Raw genomic sequence first — 24,248 nt, 5'->3', positions numbered from 1 at the left:
AGTCCTTTATATCTTTCTTACCTTTCTGAAAACTGTTCTGGACACAAAGATGATAAAAACCATCTTTTCGGTCTGCCAGGGCAGTACCACGGAAGCTTTACTTCTGGCCATTCGTTGACATCAACCAGGTTGCGGTTCCCCATTCCAGTCCAGGCTAATTGTGATATTTCTCTCCTACTTGTAAAAACATCATTTTGTTTGCTAGAAAACTACTAACTCCCAAACATCATATCATTTTTAAGCAGAGGCCCTAGAGAATAAAATGATGGGTTTTGCAAATTTTTTTAATGTCACATGGTATTTGCACAGCGGTTTTTCAAATGCAATTTTTCTTTAAGAAAATATACACTTTTTTTGTATTTTTTGTGAATTTTAATGCACATAAACACAATATAATCTCCCTTTTTTTTTGTGAAATCTAAAAGATGATGTTACGCTGAGTAAATAGATACGTAACATATCATGCTTGAAAATTGCGCATGCTCGTGGAATGGCGCCAAACTAAAAATTTTAATAGGTAACTCTTTAAAATCCTTTACAGGTTACCAGTTTAAAGTTACACAGGAAGTCTGGTACTAGATTGATTGCTCGCACTCTGACATTTGTGGAGATACCTTACATGTGTGGTGCGATCGTTGTTTACATGTACATGTGGGCAGGGGTGTATTTACCACAAGGCATTTGCCTAGGGTGGTATTTTTCAGGGGGACAGTGGCAATTTTTAAGGGGGGGCAGTGCTGCCCCCCAAAAGAAGGGATGGAAGAAGGGACACACGCAGCATGGGGAACCAGGTGAGATTTGAGAGAGGCTGCGGGCTGCTTGATGGTGTCACATCTCACGAAACGCGTTGGATCTTTTGATTGATTATCCAGTTTTGGCTTCAATTTTATGGAAAAGCATTTTTGGTTTCTTATATTTTTTTGACTCATTATGTATGTGCCTACATTGGTGTTTGTCTTGCTATCCACTATTTGTGTTTTTTTTTATAATGTCATAATATGCTCTATTTTATCCAATATTGTTTATGATTATGCATCTTTATACCCATAATGGTATGGAACCTTAAAAGCCCCATTAGTTTCTCCTACTAGGGTTTATTTTTTTTCACTGTTCCAATAGGGGTGTTGTACCTGTAAAACCTTCACACAAGGACAGGTGAGACTTAAGGTGGGAATACACGATTAGAAAATCGACCGATTTGTCATCCGACGACCGAGAGGCGTTTGTTCGTTGGTCGAAATCGTGGCCCACATTAACCAATCTAAAAAAATTTTTCGTCGGGGAATACATAGTGTTGACGTCTTCCCTACAAGTGGAAGTGATGCAGTGAGCGTGTGACCTTGTAGCCACGCCCTTCCGGCCAGAACGAGCGATGTATTGTAAATGAACAGCAATGAATATAATATAGTTTATTACATGACCTATATACATAAATAGTGATACATAAAATATAATCTGCAGAATTCTGGTTTCATTATCTCATTAGGCCAATCTACTTTTAACATTTGGATTTTTCGTTCGTGTTTACGAAGATTCCTTGGACATAAACATCCGAGTCATCTTCTGTTTCCGCTCATTATTATTATTATACAGTATTTATATAGCGCCGACAGTTTGCGCTGAGCTTTACAATATAAGGGAGACAGTACCATTACAATACATTTCAGTACAGAAGGAATAGGATGCTCATGCGTAATAGCGCTTGATAGATTGTTTTTGTACAACCGTCATACCAATGCATTGAAAATCGGTTGTTCGTATACAAAATGACAAAATTTTTCACTGTTGTTCAACCAGATTTTTTCATTCCTTCTCATCAACGAAGAGAAAATCATTCGATCAGTGGTTCCGTGAAATTTTTCGTACGATTTTCTTATCGTGTGTACAGGGCATAAGTATATCTCCAGCTCCCATCAATCTCCAATCTAAAATTGTGTTGCCAAGACTGGAAGTGAAGAGGAATTTCTCCAAGAGAACACAGCTTGGGTTTAACCATTCCTTACTTTTACTAAAACTATACAAAATGTTATGCCTTTAACCTCCCTGGCGGTATTCCCGAGTGTAGCTCGGGGTTAACTTTCAGTACCAAAAGCGGTGACCCCAAGCTACACTCGGGATTACCCTGCAGCGTTGCTCTGGGATCCCTTCTGCACTTACCTTGTCCTGCACTCCCGCAATGTCCCCCCTGCAGTGTCCCCTGTAATGTCCTCTGGCCGATGCTGGCATCTGTCTTCTGGGTTCTGGTCCCTGCGAGCCTCGGGACATACGGGGACAGAACCAGCAGGAAATTAAAAAATTTTAAAAAGTGACATTCACTCAATACACTAAAATCACATAGTAAAACATTACTGTATCAAACCATTTCACATACATTTTGTCCCTAGTGCTTTGTCCTGTTCCCTGCCTGCATTTTTACCGTTCTTTCTGCTTGGAAACTGAGAAATATCCATGGCGTCCAAAAAGCGTCTCTTTATGTCAAAAGCGGTTTTAGACCAGCTAGAGAACAGCGATAGTAAATTAGAACCACTTGCAGAATTGAGTGATAATGATTCGTGGGGAAATTCGTCATCAGACACTGAAAACGATTTTTGCGACTTTGCTCAGTGATGTGCGAACTTGGCGCTATATTTCAGATTTCAATGTTTTTGGTTTGTATTATTGAATTAAATGTATTATTATTATATTATTATTATTTATGATTAGTTATATTATAATTTATGATTTCGTGTTTCAAATGTTATCATACCCGGGATGTTTACTAAACTCTGTTCGGACAGATTTCAGTGAGTTATTCCTGAAAATGACAGGCCTACAATAAAAAAAACGACATATTTCCATGCAAAAAAAGTACCGCTTTGAGCACAGAAATACTGACATAATCAGACCGCTAGGGAGGTTAAATACACTTTCATAATCTTGCTTTGGAAAGAACAGGGAATGATCAGCATGTATAGGTGTTACCGTAATAAGTAGCTATAGTAGAGTCTTTCATTGATGTTTTATCCTAGAGGAACAGGTGGAGATTCTAAACACATGGCAGCCTTTTAATCTTATTAATAACTACTTAGCTAGCTCATTAATTAGTGTCTCTGACTTCTAGTAGCCTCTGGCATCAACAACTATGCTTCTCTTTCCTAAGTACATAATAACACACCTTGACAGTGTCTGCACAAGTGAACGTATGATTTCTCACACGCCTACCACTCTACCATTGCGTGTTCATATGTGTGTACTTTTACTTTGGCGTGGCTTCACTTGATCACTATGAGATCATTTCACTTCACAATCAGTTGGTATTCTCTGTTTTCCTTGGCTTCTCCTTTCTTCAACTTGACAGCTATCACTGGGGAAAAAAAAAACAAATCTACATACCTGCATATTTGTATTAACCTGTCATACCTTGCCTTGAATGCTCCAAGATGCTAATGACATGGTAAGTGGCACAGCACATCTGCACATACACGTTTCTGATTTTCTAATATACAATTTCTTTGTACTTGGAAGTCTGTTAAAGTAAGTGGGAGGAATTTACTGCATTTCTCAAAGCCAAGTTGAACCAGGGGCCTTAGTTGAACGTCATTCTTTCGCACACTAATTGGATGTATAAAAAAGGAAATCACTTTTTTTTAGATTCGTATTTATTGTCCTGCCTTCTCCCTTACCGTGGTACACCACGTATTTATTAAAAAAAACATATAGATATATACTCACAAACCAAAGAAAATAAAAACAGGACATGTGGTCCGCAATGACAGTCCGATTCAATACTGTGCCCTACATAGGGATAGGCTGATGTGTTTCGGGAGACGAACCCCCTTCTTTTGAGCTCTAAAGAAGGGGGTTCGTCTCCCGAACACATCAGCCTATCCCTATGTAGGGCACAGTATTGAATCGGACTGTCATTGCGGACCACATGTCCTGTTTTTATTTTCTTTGGTTTGTGAGTGTATATCTATATGTTTTGGTTTTTTTTTTAAATACGTGGTGTACCACGGTAATGCATGCTGAAAGTGCGCCCTTGTTTGCTTTTGTTCACCAGTACCCAGATTTCCTGATCTTTGAAAGGCTGCACCTCACTGTTTGGCATTCCAAATACCTTTTAGTCTGCATGAAGATTTGAGCGCTGTTTACGTTTGTTCTTCTGGTGCCTTCTCCCTTGTAGTAACTGCCTGTTAATGTCCCATACACACACTCCAGTATCATTTTTTTGTTCAGCCCAGTCAGTGGGCTAAACTAATAAAACAAAATTAAACAGATCGCTGTACCAACACAAGTAGTGTTAGTACAGCAATCAACCCAAAAGTGCTGAATTTATAAAGCTTGTAGAGCTGTCAAAAAAAAACAAAAAGGGGACAGAAAGCTGAAGTTATACTCTGCAGAGCTCAGTGAGGAGAGCTCTGAGAGCTGATTGGAAGGAAGGGACACACCCCCCTCCACACAGCTCACAGGAACAGAGCTGAGACTGTCAATCTGGCGGAGTTCCCTCCCCTGTCACCATTTTTCTCTTGGTGTCAGGAAAACTTGTCATAAGTGATTCATACTGATAGCAGAGGAATGAAGCAGCAGACAGCAATGACACTTAGGTTCCATGCACACTGGCTTAAAGTATAAATTCAGCTTTTGTACAAAAAATAATAAATACACATTTTTTTTGCCGGTAAAAAATGTGCATTTATTTTTGTTGCAGGAGCCTGGAAACCATGCAGGTCTCCTGCAGATCTGTCAGTATATCTGCTTGCCTGTAATAAACAGAACCTGTACCCACTTATAGCAGAAGGAAGGAAGGGAGGTAATGGGAGGGAAGAAAAGAGAGGTAATGGATGGAGGAAGGAAGGGGAGGGAGAGAAGGAAGGGAGGTAATGGATGGAGGAAGGAAGGAATGAAGGAAGGGGAGGGAGAGAAGGAAGGGAGGTAATGGATGGAGGAAGGAAGGGGAGGGAGAGAAGGAAGGGAAGGAAAGGGAGGGAAGAAAAGAGAGGGAATGGAAGGAATGAAGGAAGGAGAGGGAGAGAAGGAAGGAAGGGAGGTAATGGATGGAGGAAGGGGAGGGGGAGAAGGAAGGGAGGTAATGGAAGGAATGCGAGGGAAGAAAAGAAAGGGAATGGAGGAAGGAAGGGGAGGGAGGGGAGGAAAGAAAAGAGAGGGAATGGATGGAGGAAGGAAGGAATGAAGGAAGGAGAGGGAGAGAAGGAAGGAAGGGAGGTAATGGATGGAGGAAGGGGAGGGGGAGAAGGAAGGGAGGTAATGGAAGGAATGGGAGGGAAGAAAAGAAAGGGAATGGAGGAAGGAAGGGGAGGGAGGGGAGGAAAGGGAGGGAAGAAAAGAGAGGGAATGGATGGAGGAAGGAAGGATTGAAAGAAGGGGAGGGAGAGAAGGAAGGAAGGAATGTACTGGCAAGCAGATATACTGACAGACCCAAGGAACTACCATGGTGCTCTGCAGCCGCTAAGGTTGTTAGGACTTGTAGTTTCTCATTCACAGAACATAGTGAATGAGTGATGCAGACAGGCAAGCGGAGCCCCGCACGGCCACGCTTTTAAAACATTTGACAGCTAGCGAGGGGAGAGAATATCCCCCGCTAGCTGTAACATGTTATGAAAGGTGAATTTACCCTTTAAAGATCGCTGCATCTACAGGAGTTTTGTGTTTTTCCTGTAGAAGCAGCTCAGTGTTATCCTATGTGTCCATGAACATTAGGATAATTAGAGGCATATTTTAAGCTCAGTGTTTAGAGGCAGGAAAAGGACTCTTCTGGCTCTCGTTTTTGACACTAAACTTTCCTAAACTCACCTAAAATTTAAAGTGCTCTATATCAGTATTTTTGTCTACCAAGGGAACTGGTGTGTTTTTTTATTTAAGCCCAGTGTGCATGGAGCCTTAGTGCCCTTAACTGAGACAAGTATTATTATTATACAGGATTTATATAGCGCCAACAGTTTGCTCAGCGCTTTACAATATATAACGGGAGACAATACAGCAACAATACAGTTCAATAAAAGAGGGTTAGGAGGGCCTGATCCTGGGAGCTTACAATCTAAGAGGGAGGGTACACATTATAGAGGGATATGCTTTGTTCATATTTCATGTCTGAGGTTTACCACCACTTTATCCTCTTCCTGCCCAGGGCAATTTTCAGCTTTCAACGCTGTCGCACTTTGAATGACAATTGCGTGGTCATGCAACACTGTACCTAAACTAAATTTTTTTATTTTTTTGAGACAAATAGAGCTTTCTTTTGGTGGTATTTAATTGCCACTGGGGTTTTTATTGTTTGCAAAACAAATAAAAAAAAAAGACCAACATTTTTTAAACAAAAAGTTAAGTTTTGTAAATAAGTGATTTTTCTCCACTGATGGGCACTGAAAGGCTGCACTGATGAACAGTGATAGGCTAAACTGATGGGCACTGATGAGGCTGCTCTGATATGCAGCACTGATAGGCAGCACAGATGGGCATTGAAAGCTAGCGCTGATGGACACTGAAATCCAAGACAGATGGGCACTAATAGGTACTATTGATCACACTTATAGGGCTACACTGATCATCAGTGCCCTGATGATCAATGTAGAAATGCCGCTTACCGGCTCTTCTTTCCTCATGCGCTGGCAGTGTGAGAAGATAACCAGTATTTCCTGTTTACATGTGATCAGATGTGATTGGACACAGCTGGTTACATGTAAAAGGCGGCTCTGATTGGTCCCTTACTTGGACACCTGATCAGCTGTGTCCGAAGGACACAGCGATCACAGATTGCGCACTGGGGCGCGTGGGGGGTGTGGTTCTGGGAGGACGTCCATTGGCGCCCTCCCAGAACTAGCTGACTGGCTGTAGCCATATTTTGGCTATAGAGTGCTAGGGAAGTGGTTAAGGTGAAGAACCTGCCTTTAGAACCACTTTACAATTGTCTACAACTCTCGTAATGAATTCCAGGGAGAGCGTCAGGGTGGCAGGATGGTAACTAGCATTTTACTATACAGGTCATCTGTAGCAGCCTCTGTGCTTTTCTCATGTCAAGTTTCTTTTGAGCTGAAAGGACTGACGACAGCTGAACAGACTCATAGTTGGAGTAGACCTGGCAGACCAAAGGATGCAAAAATGGGATGTGATTTTTCTAGCCGTACTAAATGCATCCATTAGAATATTTATTTTAACAAACTTGTGTGAAAACATGAAGTTGTGGTTAATAGGGAAGTGAGATTCAAATACACCCAGTTTAAAGGGCAGTAGGGAAGTAGCTTGTTCTTTGTCAAAAATATTCCTGTTGTCTTCTTTCTTGTTCAATCTGAAAAATAAAAGCAGGAAAACAATGTTGCCAAATTGTAACATATTTGTTTTAATCCTGAGTCCTCATGCACACTGGATGTTTTTACAGCTGCTGTTTTTGGCTTTTGACGGTTTTTTCTACAGACAGTAAACTCCCCAGCATGTTATCCTATGTGTCCATGCACACATAGACTGGAATCAACGTTTTTTGGCTGGAAAATAAAATGAGAACTAGTGGATTTCTAGAGGAGTTTTCTAGCTGTAAAAACACTCTAACGCTGAAAAACGTGGTAAAACTCGGCAAACCAGTGTTTTTGGGAAAAACAATTTGGTTAAAAAAAACTTAAAAAACGCCACTAAACGCTAATACAAAAAAAACGCTAAAAAATGCTGAAAAACTCTCATTTTTAATGTGACTTTACACAGTTAATATTACCAGCATTATTAAAAAGCCCAGTGTGCATGGAGCGTAATGATGTCTTCTCACAGGGTACTATCCATGCCCACAGAGCTGGTAATGACTGATAACATTGTATAGTAGTATACCTTTAAGAAGACAAATTACAAGTTAGTCGCAGTTCTTTTGCAGGTGTAAAGTCAGATGGAACAATTAGACCAAGCAACCGGAAAAGAAGACTGAGGGGCTTCTCTACGATACTTAACCCATTAGATGTGGCTAACCATTAACTCCAGTCAAAGAACAAATGTCGCTAACATACATTTTGTGTGAAAATTTTTATTCTCTGACTTTTTTTCATTTTTATTTGATATACCTGTATTTGAAAGGGACTGGATTTTAGCCCATATGTGCTACATATATAGTATATCTGATACTCATCCAGAGATTCTTTCAATGATCGCAGGTTCCATGGTTCTCTTTTACACTTTGATCAATATTCATGACCAGGAAGCCCTTGTAATTATATACAGTATCTCACAGAAGTGAGTACACCCCTCACATTTTTGTAAATATTTTATTCTAACTTTTCATGTGACAACACTGAAGAAATTACACTTTGTTACAATGTAAAGTAGTGAGTGTACAGTTTATATAACAGTGGAAATTTGCTGTCCCCTCAAAATAACTCAACACACAGCCATTAATGTCTAAACCACTGGCAAAAAAAGTGAGTACACCCCTAAGTGAAAATGTCCAAATTGGTCCCAAAGTGTCAATATTTTGTATGGCCGCCATTATTTTCCAGCACTGCCTTAACCCTCTTGGGCATGGAGTTCACCAGAGCTTCACAGGTGGCCACTGGAGTCCTCTTCCACTCCTCCATGATGACATCACAGAGCTGGTGAATTTTAGAGACCTTGCTCTCCTCCACCTTCCGTTTGAAGATGCCCCACAGATGTTCAATAGGGTTTAGGTCTGGAGACATGCTTGGCCAGTCCATCACCTTTACCTTCAGCTTCTTTAGCAAGGCAGTGGTCATCTTGGAGCTGTGGCCATCTTGGATACTGTAAATCTATTGGAGACCATTTGATCATAAAGGTATATGAAAATTAAATGAGAGGAATAGTTTTAATATAATACCCAATATGATATTGTTTTCTCTTTAATTGTGAAACTAGAGAATTCCCAGTTCTCCACTGTGCTAATTTTTCTGAAATTATGTTGGGTTAATGAAGAAGAGAGCTTCTGTTACTAAATATTATGTCTGCCCTCTATTACAGAAGTAACCACATTTCTTAGGAGCAAACTCACTACAAATTATTAGTATTTTTCAGCACCTTAAACCTATGTTTTAAAGAGACTTGTAAGGTCTCTAAATGAATTGAACTGGCACTTCCCTGCAAAGAAGGAGGATTCTACTCACCTTTTCTGTGGCTCATAGTTCTTATCTTCCCTCTGGTCCAGCACTGCAGTCAACTTCAGTATCTTTGGCATCAAATACTTCCAGGATTGTTGGATGCCTGTGCTCCCTGCTGCATGCCGTGGTTTCTTCCTCCATTCCTTTCATTACTACAGGACTCAGCAGTGATGTAAAGATCAAAATGCTTGCAGGGGAGACCCCTGACGTCTAGTACACACAATCAGAAAATATAACAAAAAACAGTTTTCAAAGAGACCGCACAATAATCTTATTCGTCAGTATACAGCTTTCATTCAAAATTATTCAAAGACAAACACAAAAAATTTTCTCATATGATACCAGATCGTACGATTTTCGTTTAATCAGTACAGTATTCATCCCAAAAAAATCCAGAGAAAAACCACGCATGCTCAGAAACAAAAGAATACATTATAATACAATACAAAACATTACATCACTTCCGAAGTTGTATTATGTCGTACGAGAATTTTTGTAACTTTACTAATCTCTTCATTTTTTATATGAGAATAGCATGCACAATAAAAAGGACAATCATTCGTCTGATATTCTCATCGTGTGTACCGGGCTTTAGAGTTAATTGCCAAAGACACTAAAATAGGCTTGTTCTGTCTCTCCAATCTAAGGATTGATAGTGTGATCTCTGTAACTTACAGTTGTGATGAGATGGCGATAACTTCAACCTCAGTTGGAACCACAGTCAGTGACTCAAATGATAAGACATCTTGTAGATCTTGTAAAGTTTATTCCATAAACTGAGAGAATCTTACAACAATGAACATTCGCTAGGTCAAAAGATCATAATGTTTCTGCTCCATGACATGAGGCTTACTGCAATCCATTCCTGGGAAAGAGGGAGGGCTATCTATACAGCATTAACTAAACCAAAGGAAAGGGAGGGGCAGAGACAAGATATAGAAAACACATAAAGGCATATGACAGTCAATATGACTGTGAAACATGACAAGGCTGTAACAGTGGAAGAGAGGGGAGGTAGGAGCCACCAGAGAGGGGAGTGCCGGTTCACCTTATATAGAGACCTGACAGGGTCTCTAAAAAATAATTCTATGCTGCAAGTAAGGCCCCATGTACACGCGACACTTCCGTACAATGGAAGCTGACTGCTGGAAAACGTAGGTTAAAAAACGTCTGTTTAGCCGCGTTTGCATGCCGCGTTTATGAGCGCTTGCATTTAGAAGCATTTTTTAAAGATAACCTCAGGAGACCTTCCAAAATGCCCAGAATACACTGAAAAACAGTACAAAATTAACAATTTCAGACATTTTGAGAAAAATAGAGCGGAAGCAGAGAGAGTAGTATTTGTTGAGATTAGCTGTCTTTTTTTTTCTTGTGTTTGGATGTGTTCCAGCTCATTTCTGTGCAGAAATGATTGCAGCAGCGTCTAACATATTTTCTTTCATGCGAAACCTCAATGTATGGTGTACCAGGTCCATTTGAGTACCAGGAAAACGCTTTGCATGCATTTTTCATGATGAAAAAAGGCTCTGGACAGCATCTGGAAATGGAAGAGTTAAAAAAAAATATTCAAACGCTTATAAACACGTTTACACGCGTTTGGTGTTTGAAACGCTGATAAAATCTACTGCTGAACGCAAGTTTTCTGCGTTCAGAAAAACGACTTTAATCAACTGCCTGTAAATGACGATGTGTACATGGACACATAGAAAACAATAGGGAGAGTTCAGGGGCTGCTGAAAAAACCCGCTAAACAGCTCCTAAACGTCCGTTTATCAGCTGCAGTGTACATGAGCCCTAAAAGCATCTGGTGGACTTCAAATTATATTCAACCAAAACAACAGCTAGGCTGAAGTCAGCAATTACACCAATTTACTTTAATGGGAGATTTATGGAATCCATTGCAGCCAGAATCCTGCAACCTCCTGTAATTACTGTCATTTTTATATCAGGTGTGGTGGGTTTGTTTGGGAATTCCTTTTCTGCTTAATAAGAATGGGTTCTCAGACCACCGGGTTACTGATCAAAGGGGATTTGGTGGACTAGTGCACTACAGCAAAAAGTGAATCAATGAGTAGGTAGGCTATGCTGTTTGCATGCTTCTTTTATGAGTTGTGGATGAATTTTATGAGAATCTTGTGACTTCATATAGCTGAGCTAACATAGCAGCTAGCCGTGCTCTTTGTGTGAAGAGAGCAGCTTCCTTGGTGACATAAAGGTGAAAGGCCTACTCTAACAATGTAGATCAGATCAGCAAAGCCATAACTGGCTTTATCTGCAAGGTACGTGAGCGCATGCAGCTTTCCCTGTTTACTTTGAATACACAGTTACTTTGCTTAGAAAGGATTTGGATATATAGCCTTTCAACTTCTTTTTACTCTTATGTGAATTATTAACGGCATTTAATTGTATGTCCATAGAAATTCCTGATCATGTGTGCACCACACAGTGATTATACAGCATTTTTTTTTAATTGAAGAATGTCTATCATCCAATTGAACCTATATACCCGGAGATTTAAAAAAATGCACTTAATTATTGAAAAAAAAACTGGGGCAGTGCTATTCAGCTCCAACACTAGAAGTCCGAATTTGATATGGCCTCTGCAATGAGCTGAATAATAGACAGCCTGTTCATCTAGTAAAATCATTAACTCAAGGGATAGTGAATAAGGTGTAGTACTTTTCCTTCCCTCCATCTGTGTGACCAGTATCCTGAAGCCTGTTCTTTAAGACGCTTCGGCCGGCGGTCACACAATGACTTCATCAATTGGAGTGCAGGGCTAAATAGCAAATAGAGACTGGCCACAACCTGAAGCGGAGGAGGGCACTGGAACTTGCTGCAGCAAAGAGTAAGATGAGTATTACATCTAATTCCTTATCCCCTAGAGGTAATGAGCACTTAATCCTTAGGATAGTTTCGTATTTCCAAGAGTTGAGCTTTAGACTTTAGAGCAGAGTTTAAAGGAGACGTACGGCCAAAGCTCTTTTGGTTCTACCTCTGCTGTGGGTCACAGAAGTGCACTTAGTTCTGCACTCCTGTTACCCAGATTCAACTGACAGGCTAAAGTCCTCTGTCGGCCGACATCACTCAGCAGGTCCAGGCTCTGGAGAGATCCCAACTTTAATGTCAGGATTCACCCAGATGCCTGAGTGGCAGCTGACTCAGCTTCTCTCATGCTGCTGAGAGCCAGAGCCATCTGCTCCAGTCCCCTTCACAGCCCGGCACTCCAGTGAGCACTGGAGGGGCAGAGCACAAAGCCGGTGACTGTCAATCACCGCTCTCTGCTTACCGAAGACTGAGAACCAAGTGATCAGCTGTCTTTGATCACTCAGTTCTCAATCTTAGAGGTGACTGGGGACAGATGCAGCACTGAAGCAATGCTGCTGCATCCACCTAGATGAGCATGATTATTTGTGATTTTGAAATCTCACACGTCTCTTTTAAGGTGAACCTGCATTTTCCCTATACAGGGCAGAGCAGCATGTTTACTTTATTGGCGGTCTCACCAGCAGCACATATTCCTATGGCTCCATTCAGCTGCCAGCAGCAAAGCAGAATATCCAAGTTTGAAGGAGGATATGTTTTATACTCTGTTCTCCCATATGGCTCTGCAGGTGCTTGGGCACTCAGGTACCCACCTTTGTGACATAGGCAGGAATGAAGTATTCCACCCATCTGACAGTGCCATGCTCCTGGGGAGCTAATGGAGCAGTAGAGGAGCAAAGGAAAGATATGTATGGTGGGATCAGTATAAACCACTCTAGTAGCAGCCTGTATACACCCTATCATTGGCAGGGCCTTTGCAGCTTCATTCATTTTATACATTTTTTTTGAGACAGAACTTTTGGAAATGAGAAAACATGCTGGTATGGAGGCAGTTAGGCCCCATGTACACATGAACTCCCCTAGAAGTGTATAAGTGGCAGAAAACCACTAAACACAGCAAAAATGCGTGTAAACGTGGTACTGCGTTTAGCGCTTGGACATTTATTAATTTGATTGGCCAGAGTATTTTACACTCTTTTCAAGTCCTGAGCTACTAGCCAGGCTTTCGAGTTACTTGCCACCAACAAACACACAACAGAGACACCTGTATACACACACACACACACACACACAGAAACATGTACACACACGCACAGAGACACATGTACACACACACACAGACACGCATACACACACAGGCACGTACAGACACGCATACACACAGATACATGTACATACACAGAAATACACACACACAGACACATGTACATACATACAGACACATGTATACACAGACACATGTACACACATGTACGTGCACACACACACAGACACATGTACACAGACACATGTACAATTGTACATGCATGCACAGACACACGCAAACACACACACATGTACACGTACACACACACACGTACACACACACACCACCCCATCCCCCAGAAAAAGTTGCAGTACTTTGTTGTTCACTCACAGAGCCGGGTACTGCACTCTAGGGGGAGGCAGAGAGCACAGCACACACTCCTTGCTTTGCTTTCACTGCACTCAGCTACTGAGCAGTCTGACAGCTCCCAGTGCCAATGACAGATCTGGCCTGAGCTCTGAGCCTGCTCAGCAAGACGGCCCTGGGGGACACACACGCCCCCACCATAATTTCCACTCGCCATTGGCGAGCAGGCCCTAGCGTTTAGACATGTTCATACACGTTTTTGCCCCCGTTAGCTTTTTATTGGCCAAAACGTTCCTGCAGAAGAATCGCGTTCAGGAGAGGGTTGTTTAATTACCCCTGAACTCTGGCAAAAGCCTATATGTACATGGACACATAGGCTTTTATTGAGTTGAGTTTAGGGGCTTTGGCAAAAAAAAAAAAAAAAATGCCAAAAGCTCCTAAACTCACATTTGGGAACAGCTGTGTACATGAGGCCTTAGGCGTTGTTTTTTGTTTTTGTTTTTTTAAGCTCAAAAAATACTGGATAAAATGCTGGTAATGGCATTATTTAGGAGTGTTAGCATTTTTACAGTACATTTAGAAAAAAGCTGGAAAAAAACTGTTAGAAGCATTTTAGGAGCGTTTAGCGTTTTTTTTCTGCTGGAAAAACGCTCCAAGAAACTCTACAAAAGCAATTTTTTTTTCTGCTCCTAGATGCTGAAACTCAAAAAACACTACTAGCCTAAAGTAGTGAACACATAGGATAACACTATTTAGCTTCTAGCTTCAGAAAAAAATGCTAATAGCGTCTAGGAGCTTATAAAAACCATTAGTGGGCATGGAGCCTTAATGTAAACGTGTTGACTGCCTTGCATGGGCAACTTTAACAATATTTGTGATGATTATCTCTAGAGCTGAAAAACTCATCATGCGCTGCATTTTGTATCTTGTAGTTCCACAACAGATCTGTTTCCTCTCTTCTCTAGCTTCAAAATCAGGAAAATTCTAGAATTGTTAGGCTCCATGCACACTGGGTGTTTTAATAACGTTGGAAGCGTTAGCTGTGTAATGTCACATTAAAAACGTGAGGTTTTCAGCAGTTTTTAGTGTTTTGCAGCGTTTGCGTTTTTTAACATTTTTTTTTTACCCCCAAAAAATTAATTTTTGCTTGAAAAGAAAAATCCAAAAACGCCAGGTTGCCACGGTTTACCAGGTTTTGCCACGTTCTGCTCCGTTTTTCAGCGTTAGAGTGTTTTTACAGCTAAGTTCTGGGTTTTTTTTCCAGCCAAAAAATGCTGATTACAGCCTATGTGTGCATGAACACATAGGATAACATGCTGGGGGGTTTACTGGCTGTAGAAAAAAACGCCAAAAGTAAAAAACAGCAGCTGTAAGACGTCCGGTGTGCATGAGGACTTATAGTGGACTATGAATTGTATGCTGCTAAACAAACCAGAAATACAGTATCTACCAAGCCCTATATTGATGTTGAGGAAATGTCATATATGCTAATCCAGACATGCAAAAACAAATAGCTGGCATTCAGGTCAGTCTGTTTCCAGGAGCTTTAGCTGAAGGCAGCAATCTGCTTTCGGGAATATTTACTGTGAGACCGCATTCTATGCTGATTTCAACTGTGTGCTTGTATTGTGAATCAGGTGGTTACTAGTTCACTGATAAGAACCTACTGACTCTTTTCACATGGGAATATGATAAGTACTGATACAGTTCTTGCTATCAGTCGAGCTCCCAAAAACTTAGTTGAATTTGGCGCCAGTGTATCTCTTCTGTGACAATATGATAAATGTGGTCCTATACATGCCCATGGTGAGTGTCATTGTGCCGCTGCCAACCAAAGCTTAAAGTAGAACTTTTCTCAAAATAACATTTTAAAGATATATTGCATTCTATCACTAGCATTAATACATTCTAAGTTCTGACCAATTGATTCTGTCAGTAAATCTGTTGATTTTCCAGTTCCTTTAACCTCTTCATGCCGGCCGCACACAAATATGCGGCCTCCCGGCATCTGGGCCTAGACGCCGAGCGAACGCACATTAAAAAAAGGGCATATGTGCCGAGAGCGCACTCCCTGCGCACTCCCAGCACACATGTCCGGTACTCACGGAAAGGTCCCTATCTCCTCTTTCGATCGGGACCTTTCCCGATCATGTGACCGTCACATGACCCTAAACTTCGCCCCGCCTCCTGGCTTCTGGAACCCTTAAAGGGCCAGGAGGCGCCGGCGTGAAGGGGTTAACAGGGTGACAATGTTGAAGTTCTGCAGTGAAAGCACTGAAGCGTTGTCAACCCATGGACCAGGTTTTCTTAAATGAACATGTCATTTTAGGTAGACGTTAAATAATCGACAAACCATTCAGAGATTAAAGGCAAAGTTCACTTTTGGAACATGCTTCATGTTCCACCCGTATTTAGGGTGGAACATGCAACATGTTCCAGCTCCCACGGCCTCTCCCCCGATGTTGCTCACATTGTGACAGCGGGCGAGGGATCTTCTCCCTGCATCCGTGGTCACAATTTAAAAACAGCACGGCCATGCGGGCTCTGCCCATATGGCCGCATCATTCATTGACAGAATCCTATGAGTGAATGAACTACAACTACCATAAGTCATTGTGGCTGATAGCTTGTAGTATTGAATGCACTGCAAGGGTGCTGTTGAGCATATGGGCTGAAAGCTGCAGAACTTGTCTGAGATGGTATGGCACCCCTGATCCACTGATCTCGGGTTCAATGCTTTCCAGGCTCCTCCGGAAAAAATAATAAATGCACATTTTTTTGTAAATATGTGTGCGTTTATTATTTTTTCTTAAAAGGTGAACTTCGTCTTTAACTCCAGCGAACAACTTTTGAAGCAGTTACAGCAAAAGTTCTAAGGCCTAGCTGGTGACTCACTTTCCATGGTAGATTACTTTGTCCACAGCCGCTGATCTGCGGTTAGCAGGCTACTAGGAGGAGATTTGCTGCCTTCTGCACATCTATCTCTCACCAGAATTACTCTTCACTGAGCCATGATAAATAGAAAATAGGATGGGAGCTGGAGAGACATTCAATCTCACCTGTCCTTGTATATTGGTTTTATAGGTGCCACACCCCTATTTGATCAGAGAAATGCAAAAACCCTAACAGAAAAATACTAATGGGGCTTTGAAAGGCACCATACCATATGAAAATATAAAGATGCACAACATGAAAACACTAGATAAAATAGAATGTTTTATTGTAATTTTATTAAAAAAACACATAAGTGGTAAGAGAGACCGTTTGGTCAGCCAAAATAGACATACATAGTAAAGCAGCAAAAACAAAATACAAAGCTATAAGTAACAAAAAGGGGGGAAAGGCTCTGGCCCGGGACGCAAAAGCGTCATGAGCAAGAGTCTAAGAGCCCCAACGATAACATTAGATAAGTAGATCGTCATTAGACAAATGTATTTCCATAGAGTTGAATTAGAAAAATGGGTAGTTGATCCAGAAATCCGACGTGTTTCGTGGGATAAGACCCACTTCCTCAGGGAATTTAGGAAAACAAAATAATAGTGCCTATAGTGAAATCAAAAAAATACAGAACCGATTAACAATGAAAAATACAAATAAAAAATAATAATGAACTCAATGAAAATGTAAAGCATAACTGCAACCATTGTATCCACTGGATCCATTCACCTCTATGGGGCACAGTGGCTGAATGTATCGCCTTTTTTTTTTTTCACAAGATGAAGCACAGCTTTGTGATTGTGACAAAGTGTATGAGACTGGTTTTGACAGGCAGCTGAAGTCAGTTAAAAATGTGCTTCAACTATCTGATTTTGCCACTCGACATTGCCCTTGTAAAAGAGGACTAAGAGTTAAACTGATTTTTCAGATGTAGTAATCATTTCATAATACATTTACCTTTTTTTTCTCAGAACCTTATGGCAAGAGCTTTGTATGATAATGTGCCAGAATGTGCAGAAGAATTATCATTCCGGAAAGGAGATATCTTAACAGTAATTGAGCAGAACACTGGAGGTCTGGAGGGATGGTGGCTTTGTTCATTACATGGACGTCAAGGCATTGCACCAGGAAACAGACTGAAGCTTCTCATAGGCCCAGTGTCTGAGGCTCCTAGACATGACATCCCCAAGCAAGAAGCGCCACCACAGCCTGGCTATCAACATCAGTCTTACCAAAGTCCAAAGTCTTCATTTCCAGATTCTGTATATCAGGTGCCCCCATCTCACCACAGTCCAGCTATGTTTCGAGCCTATCAGGGTCATGGAGATGTGAAGCAAGGAGCACCATTCATGGAAAATGGAGATGGCTCTCCAGGCAACAAAGTAAGTACCGGTATATATCCATTAACTGTTGTTGCTGTACATAAAATATTTGTATGTTGATGGCATGAATTAGGGGCTAACTCCTTTCTTGTTAAAACCCTCTAAAAAACTGGCAGTATAATGAGATCACTGTTTCTCAGGGCCACTGTGATTTTACTGTAGTGATTGCAACACTTAGCATGTTTATGAGTCGTCATGGGTAATTCAGTCCTGTGACCAAATTGAACTTCCTCCATTCAGACAAAACGTGAATATAAAAACATACAGTTGATGTATACTGCAGTAGCATAAACATTTTAAATTTGTGTAATAAACCCTGGGTAAAGATTCGCATCAATAAAAATTAACTTTAATTATTATGATGGATCGCACAGTGGCTAAATGGTTAGCACTTCCCCCTGGCAGTACTAGGGTTGCTGGTTTGAATCCCAACCATGGCACCACCTGCCTGGAGTTTGCATGTTGTCCCTGGGTTTCCTTCCACATTCCAAAAACAAGCTGGTAGGTTAATTGGCTCCTGTCTAAATTGGCCCTAGTATATGTATGTATGAATGTAAGTTAGGGACCTTAGATTGTACACCCCTTGAGGGTTAGGGACTGATGTGAATGTATAATATATATGTAAAGCGCTGCGCAAATTGACAGCGCTATATAAGTACCTGTAATAAATAAAATAAATAAATGATGTGGCATGACCACTAAAAGCCAGTGTTTTGATTGGATGACTGACACCCGATCTGTATACATAAATTTGGAGCTCCGCTCAAAGCACTGCAAATCTTTCCCCTGCAGTCCAAAGCACAGATCGGGGGGGGGGGGGGGGGGGGGGGGCAGATGTTCAAACAAGCTCATCCAGGCCAGCAGAAACAGATTGGAGAACAGAAGGTGGAAACGCCGCACACCAGAACTCAGCCACTATATAAAGAGGTAAAGATACGGCTTGGGCCTGAGCTCCTCCTGGCTAAGCTTCTCGTGGCTATACTCCTCTGACATGTTTTGCTTTGCCTATGGGGTGTAATCATAGATTACGCTCCATAGACGGGGGAGATATGTCATAGGAGCATAGCCAGGAGGAGTTCGGGCTGAAGCCGTATTTTTACCTCTCTATATAGTGCTTGGGTTCTGGTATGATGTATTTCCACCTTCTTTTTTTCTGATCTGGCTGATAACTATCAAATCAGGAAGTAGTTATGTCTTTTAGATAAAAAAAAATAAACTTGTGCAGACACTCTTTGGCCCGAGTGATGAAGTGGGAAGAAAAGAACATGAGGGATCATTTTGTGGCAATGGCACCTTCCAATCATCATCTGCCTCTTCTGTCTGTGGTACCTTTGTCGTACCTTGTTTTATATACTGTTTTGTAAGATAACATGTTATGTGGTGTACAACCCCAATTTCGAAGTTGAAACGCTGTGTAAAATCTACATAAAGACAATGATTTTCAAATATCATAAACCCATAGTGTATGCAAAATAGAAAACAGATCAAATGTTTAAAATTAGGAAATGCATTATTTTAAGAAAAAAATAAGGTCATTTTGAAATTGCTGGCAGCATCACACCTCAAAAAAGATGGGACAGAGCATTAAAAATATGGCTAACAAGGAAGAGCTGGAAAAATATTTTGCAAGTAATTAGGTTAATTGCCAAGAGATCAGTAACATGACTGGGTATAAAAAGAGCATCTTAAAGAGTCAGAGTGTCTCAGACATAAAGATGGGCAGAGGTTTGCCAATCTGCATATAAAAATTGTTGAAAAATTTCAGAATAATTCTTCAAAGTAGAATTTGCAAACCATTGCATTCTGTTTTTATGTAGACTTCACACAGCATCCCAACTTAGAATTGGGGTTGTATGTTTAGGTACATGACGTTCTGTTTACAAACTAGTGCTTTACAGTAATACCTTCCTTGTGTTCACGAAGGGTTTGAAATAGATATTTGCACCCTGCATAGAATAATTACTTCTCAATCCCAGCATCAATTATTTCTTGGCTTTAAAATCCAATAAAGTCTGAGTACTTTTGGCTCCATATAATCTTTAGTCAGCTCTTTGTTGGAACTAAGAAATTAAGTTTAAGTAATGTCATCTGTTGACTCCAAATGAAAAACAAAACGTTTGGCTGTATAATAGTTTATATTTTACGCTCTTAAAGCTTGGATGAGTACATATAGATCTGAAAATTAAACAGATTTCATAGAGGGGATATTATGCTTCCATGGCAGGCTACAAGTTGTACGTTATCAGAAAGTCCTAGGGGGAGATTTACTAAAACTGGTGCACACAGAAGCTGGTGCGACTGTGCATAGTAACCAATCAGCTTCTAGCTTCAGCTTGTTCAATTATGCTTTGCCAGTAAAACCTGGAAGCTGGTTGGTTACTTTACACAGCTGTGCCAGATTCTGTGTGCACCAGTTTTTAGTAAACCGCCCCCATAATGTCCAATAAAATACACATTAATGATTATGGTACATGTCCACTTAACCACTTGGTAGCATTACTTTGTGTTAAAGCGATCCCACAGGGTCACTTTAAAAAAAAAACTGCCTGTAAAAGAAGTGTTTATTTTCTTACCTTGAAGAAAAGAGAACTCAGTGTAGAGTTATTCACCCTGAGGTCATCACAGAGGACAAGGGAGCACGCTTTACGTCTGGAGGAAAAGAAATTTAATCTAGAAACACGGAAAGGTTTCTTCACAGTAAGAGCTGTGAGAATGTGGAATAGACTCCCTCAAGAGTTGGTTCTGGGCAGCTCAGTGGATTGCTTTAAAATAGGCCTGGATTATTGCTTGGATACACAGAATATAACTGGATACTAACATTTATAGGTCAAGTTGATCCAGGGAATATCCGATTGCCTCTCGGGGGATCAGGAAGGATTTTTTTTCCCAGCAGGAGCAAATTAGATCATGCTTTGCTGGATTTTTTTTACCTTCCTCTAGATCAACTGTGGGCATAGGATTATAATTTTTTTTTTTTTTTTAATGGTTGAACTGGATGGACTTTTGTCTTTTTTCAGCCAGACTAACTATTGCAGGCAATAGACAGTTCGTTTATCGGCCGAAAAAACGAAACATCGGTCTTTCTGTTGCCACCAATGATTGCGAAAATCGGCTGTTTTTCGTAAATTTTCCAACATGACCAATAAAAGAAATGAGGAGGAACCGCGAAAATCGGCCGATGACATTGCCCCACTAACGGTGCGATTATTCTTTCGGACGAAAATTCGGCCGATAAACGAACCGTCTATGGCCTGCATAAGTAACTATGTTTGGTGGAGTCAGAGGGTTTGCCGCGTTGTGCCAGCTGCTGGGCATATTTGTTTCTTGAGCTCACTACCTATTTTTTACAACTGACACAACATTGTCCAGGGTGTCAGGTCCCGGATTGCTCATTAGCTGCTTTCCCATTCCAACAAAGGTATAGTTGACTGTATTTAGTGATCTGTTTTAAAAGGAGGTCTTGTTTTTCAATCAGACCATGCTTCTTTAAGCATTAGACTTTGCCGAGTTGTTGTCAATATGTTTTCAGCATTCCTGACTCCGCCAAGCAGACAAAGGCAGGACAGTGGAGGATATGCTTGGCTGCTTTTGCCGTTTAGTCTTTGAAAGCCAGCTTATATTGGCAGCAAGGTCAGACATTTTCCTCTCTAGACTTAATGCTGCTGCTTGCAGACCTTTGTAATATTTCTTGTGGGACTTGTACTCCAGACTACATTTTTTGAAGCCGCTATAATGCATATTTGGAAAACCAAGGCTCACATATGGATTTTCTGTTTTATAACACTTGCGGTAGCTCCTCCTGTTTTTGATCAAAGCCAGGTGCTGGATTATTTTTCAAGCATTATACATTACCAGTAGAACGCTTGGCTCTTGAGCTGATGCCTTTGTTTACAGGTCCTTTCGGTTTGAAGCACCTTGTTTTGTTCACGTCTTTCTTTTTGTTAACCATCAAATGCATCCAGGACCTACGTAGCACACAATGGGCTATGTTCATAAAAAGTTAGATGCACCACAGGGCATTTTATGAGCATTTAGGATTTTGGACAAATTTCAGGTGCCATGGTCCTTGTTCTTTATTTTTTACTCAAAAATAAGGACATATTTTGTCCGGGGGGAATAGGGGGTCTTGAGATCAAAGAACAAGGAGTTAATAACTTTGCACAAAATAGTGTGGGCAGCACAGTGGCTAAATGGTTAGCACTTCCACCTGGCAGTACGAGGGTCGTTGGTTCGAATCCCAACCACGGCACCCCCTGCCTGGAGTTTTCATGTTCTCCCTGTGACTGCGTGGGTTTCCTCCATGTACTCCGGTTTCCTTCCACACTCCAAAGACATGTTGGTAGGTTAATTGACTCCTGTCTAAATTGGCCCTATTATATGTATGTATGTGAATTCGGGACCTTAGATTGTACGCCGCTTGAGCGTTAGGGACTGACATGAATGTAAAATATGTATGTAAAGCGCTGCATAAATTGACGGCGCTATATAAGTACCTGAAATTATTATTATTACATCGAGTTTATATAGCGCCAAAGGGTTTGCTCAGCGCTGTACAATAGGGGGGGGGGACAATACATGGCACAGTACAACAATAACAAACAACGTACGAGGGGTAAGAGGGCCCTACTCTTTCAAGCTTACAATCTAGGAGGGAGGGGGTAGTGGTACAGTAGGAAGTGGCTGAGGGGAATGAGGGGTGGGAGGAAAGAGGGAGAATGGCCGTTAGGTGAGGGTGGGGTAGGCTTCCCTGAAGAGATGGGTTTTGAGGGAGCGCCTGAATGTGAGGAGGGAAGGCGACAGTCTGATGGATTGGGGCAGTGAGTTCCAGAGGATGGGGGAGGACCTGAAGAAGTCCTGCAGTCGTGCATGGGAGGAGGAGACCAAGGAGCAGGATAGAAGGAGGTCCAGTGAGGAGCGAAGGGTACAGGTAGGGCGGTACTTGGGGATCAGGTTGGTGAGGTAGTCAGGGGCAGTGTTGTGAATGGCTTTGTAGGTCAGGGTTAGAAGTTTAAATTTGATGCGTTGGGCAATCGGGAACCAGTGGAGGGAGAGGCAGAGGGGGGTGGCAAAGGTGGAGCGGGTGGTGAGGTGGATGAGTCTAGCCGCTGAGTTCAGGATGGTCTGGAGCAGGGAGAGCCTGCAGTTGGGTAGGCCAGTGAGAAGAGAATTGCAGTAGTCGAGGCGTGAGATGATGAGGGAGTGTACTAGAAGTTTGGTGGTGTCTGGGGTAAGGAAGGAGCGTATCTTGGCAATGTTGCGGAGGTGGAGCCTGCATGTGTTTGTAAGTGATTTGACATGCGGTTGGAAGGAGAGGTTCGAGTCAAGAATGACGCCAAGGACTTTGGCTTACGGGGCGGGAATGATAGTGGAGTTGATGGTGATGATGGATAGGATGGGGGGGGGTGTGGGCAGGGGGAAAGACGAGGAGTTTGGTTTTGGAGAGGTTGAGCTTGAGGAAATGTAGCGACATCCAGTCTGAGATGTCGTTTAGGAGGTGAGTGATGCGGGCGGAGATAGTGGGGGTGAGGTGGGGGGTGGATAGGTAGATTTGCGTGTCGTCAGCGTAGAGGTGATAGTTGAAGCCGTGGGAGTGTATGAGTTTGCCCAGGGAGGAGGTGTAGATGGAGAAGAGAAGGGGTCCAAGGACAGAGCCTTGGGGGACCCCAACAGAGAGTGGGAGGGAGGGAGAGGTGGCACCATTGTAGGTGACGCTGAAGGAACGTTAATAATTTTAGCATGTATTTAGTTATTCTATAGTAATCAAAAACTATTTCAAAGTATGTGTGATATAAGTGAAGTAATTGGAACACTCCTGTAAGGAATTAGAATATAAAATTCAGAACAAAATGAGCTTCTATTTAACTGAGTTATCTGAAACTATGCAAAATGGAGCAATTACATGGTGCTAATTCCTGATAAATGCCTGCATACTGAGGAGGGGATTAGATTCTCCATTACAAAGGCCTTGAGACTTGTTCGGTGAACTTGTTAAGTTTGGAGAAAGTTGACATATTATACTCATCCATCTGTTACATTGGAATGCAATAAAGAACTGATGAAAACCACCAACAAGCCACAGTGTGACCTTCAGCCAATCCAGTACAAGCAAATTCAGTACTGTTGAAAACCGGCATTTCCAAAGCAACCTCCGAATACCTTTATGGAACTATTAAAAGCATAGAGAGGCAGCCATGTGATGTTTAGGTATTCTATTTCATGATTAATTCAGCCAACAAACGTGTGGAAGCATGGCTAGGATGGCCATACATGGCCCGGTAAATGGAAGAAATGCAACTATTTCAAGCTGAACTCCAGTTCATCTTTAGGTATAATTTGCAACAAAAAACTTACACAATCTACGCAAAATGTAGAGTTGATAGCATTTCTGATAGATAGAAGGTATTCGGATCA

General features: G+C 41.5%; 1 protein-coding gene across 1 annotated transcript in view; it reads left to right on the top strand.

The window, feature by feature from the left end:
- Positions 1 to 24,248, top strand: part of NEDD9 (neural precursor cell expressed, developmentally down-regulated 9) — a 72,531-nt gene that overhangs the window by 13,526 nt on the left and 34,757 nt on the right. The window contains exon 2 of the mRNA XM_089682191.1: positions 17,427 to 17,837. Within this exon, the coding sequence (XP_089538317.1) occupies positions 17,427 to 17,837 (411 nt within the window). The remainder of the gene's footprint in view (positions 1 to 17,426; positions 17,838 to 24,248) is intronic.

This window comes from Staurois parvus, unplaced genomic scaffold, assembly GCF_062004578.1.
Source record: "Staurois parvus isolate SC_StPar_1 unplaced genomic scaffold, SC_StPar_1.0 ptg000287l, whole genome shotgun sequence".
NCBI lineage: Eukaryota > Metazoa > Chordata > Amphibia > Anura > Ranidae > Staurois > Staurois parvus.
This window is presented reverse-complemented; position numbering and strand designations above follow the sequence as displayed.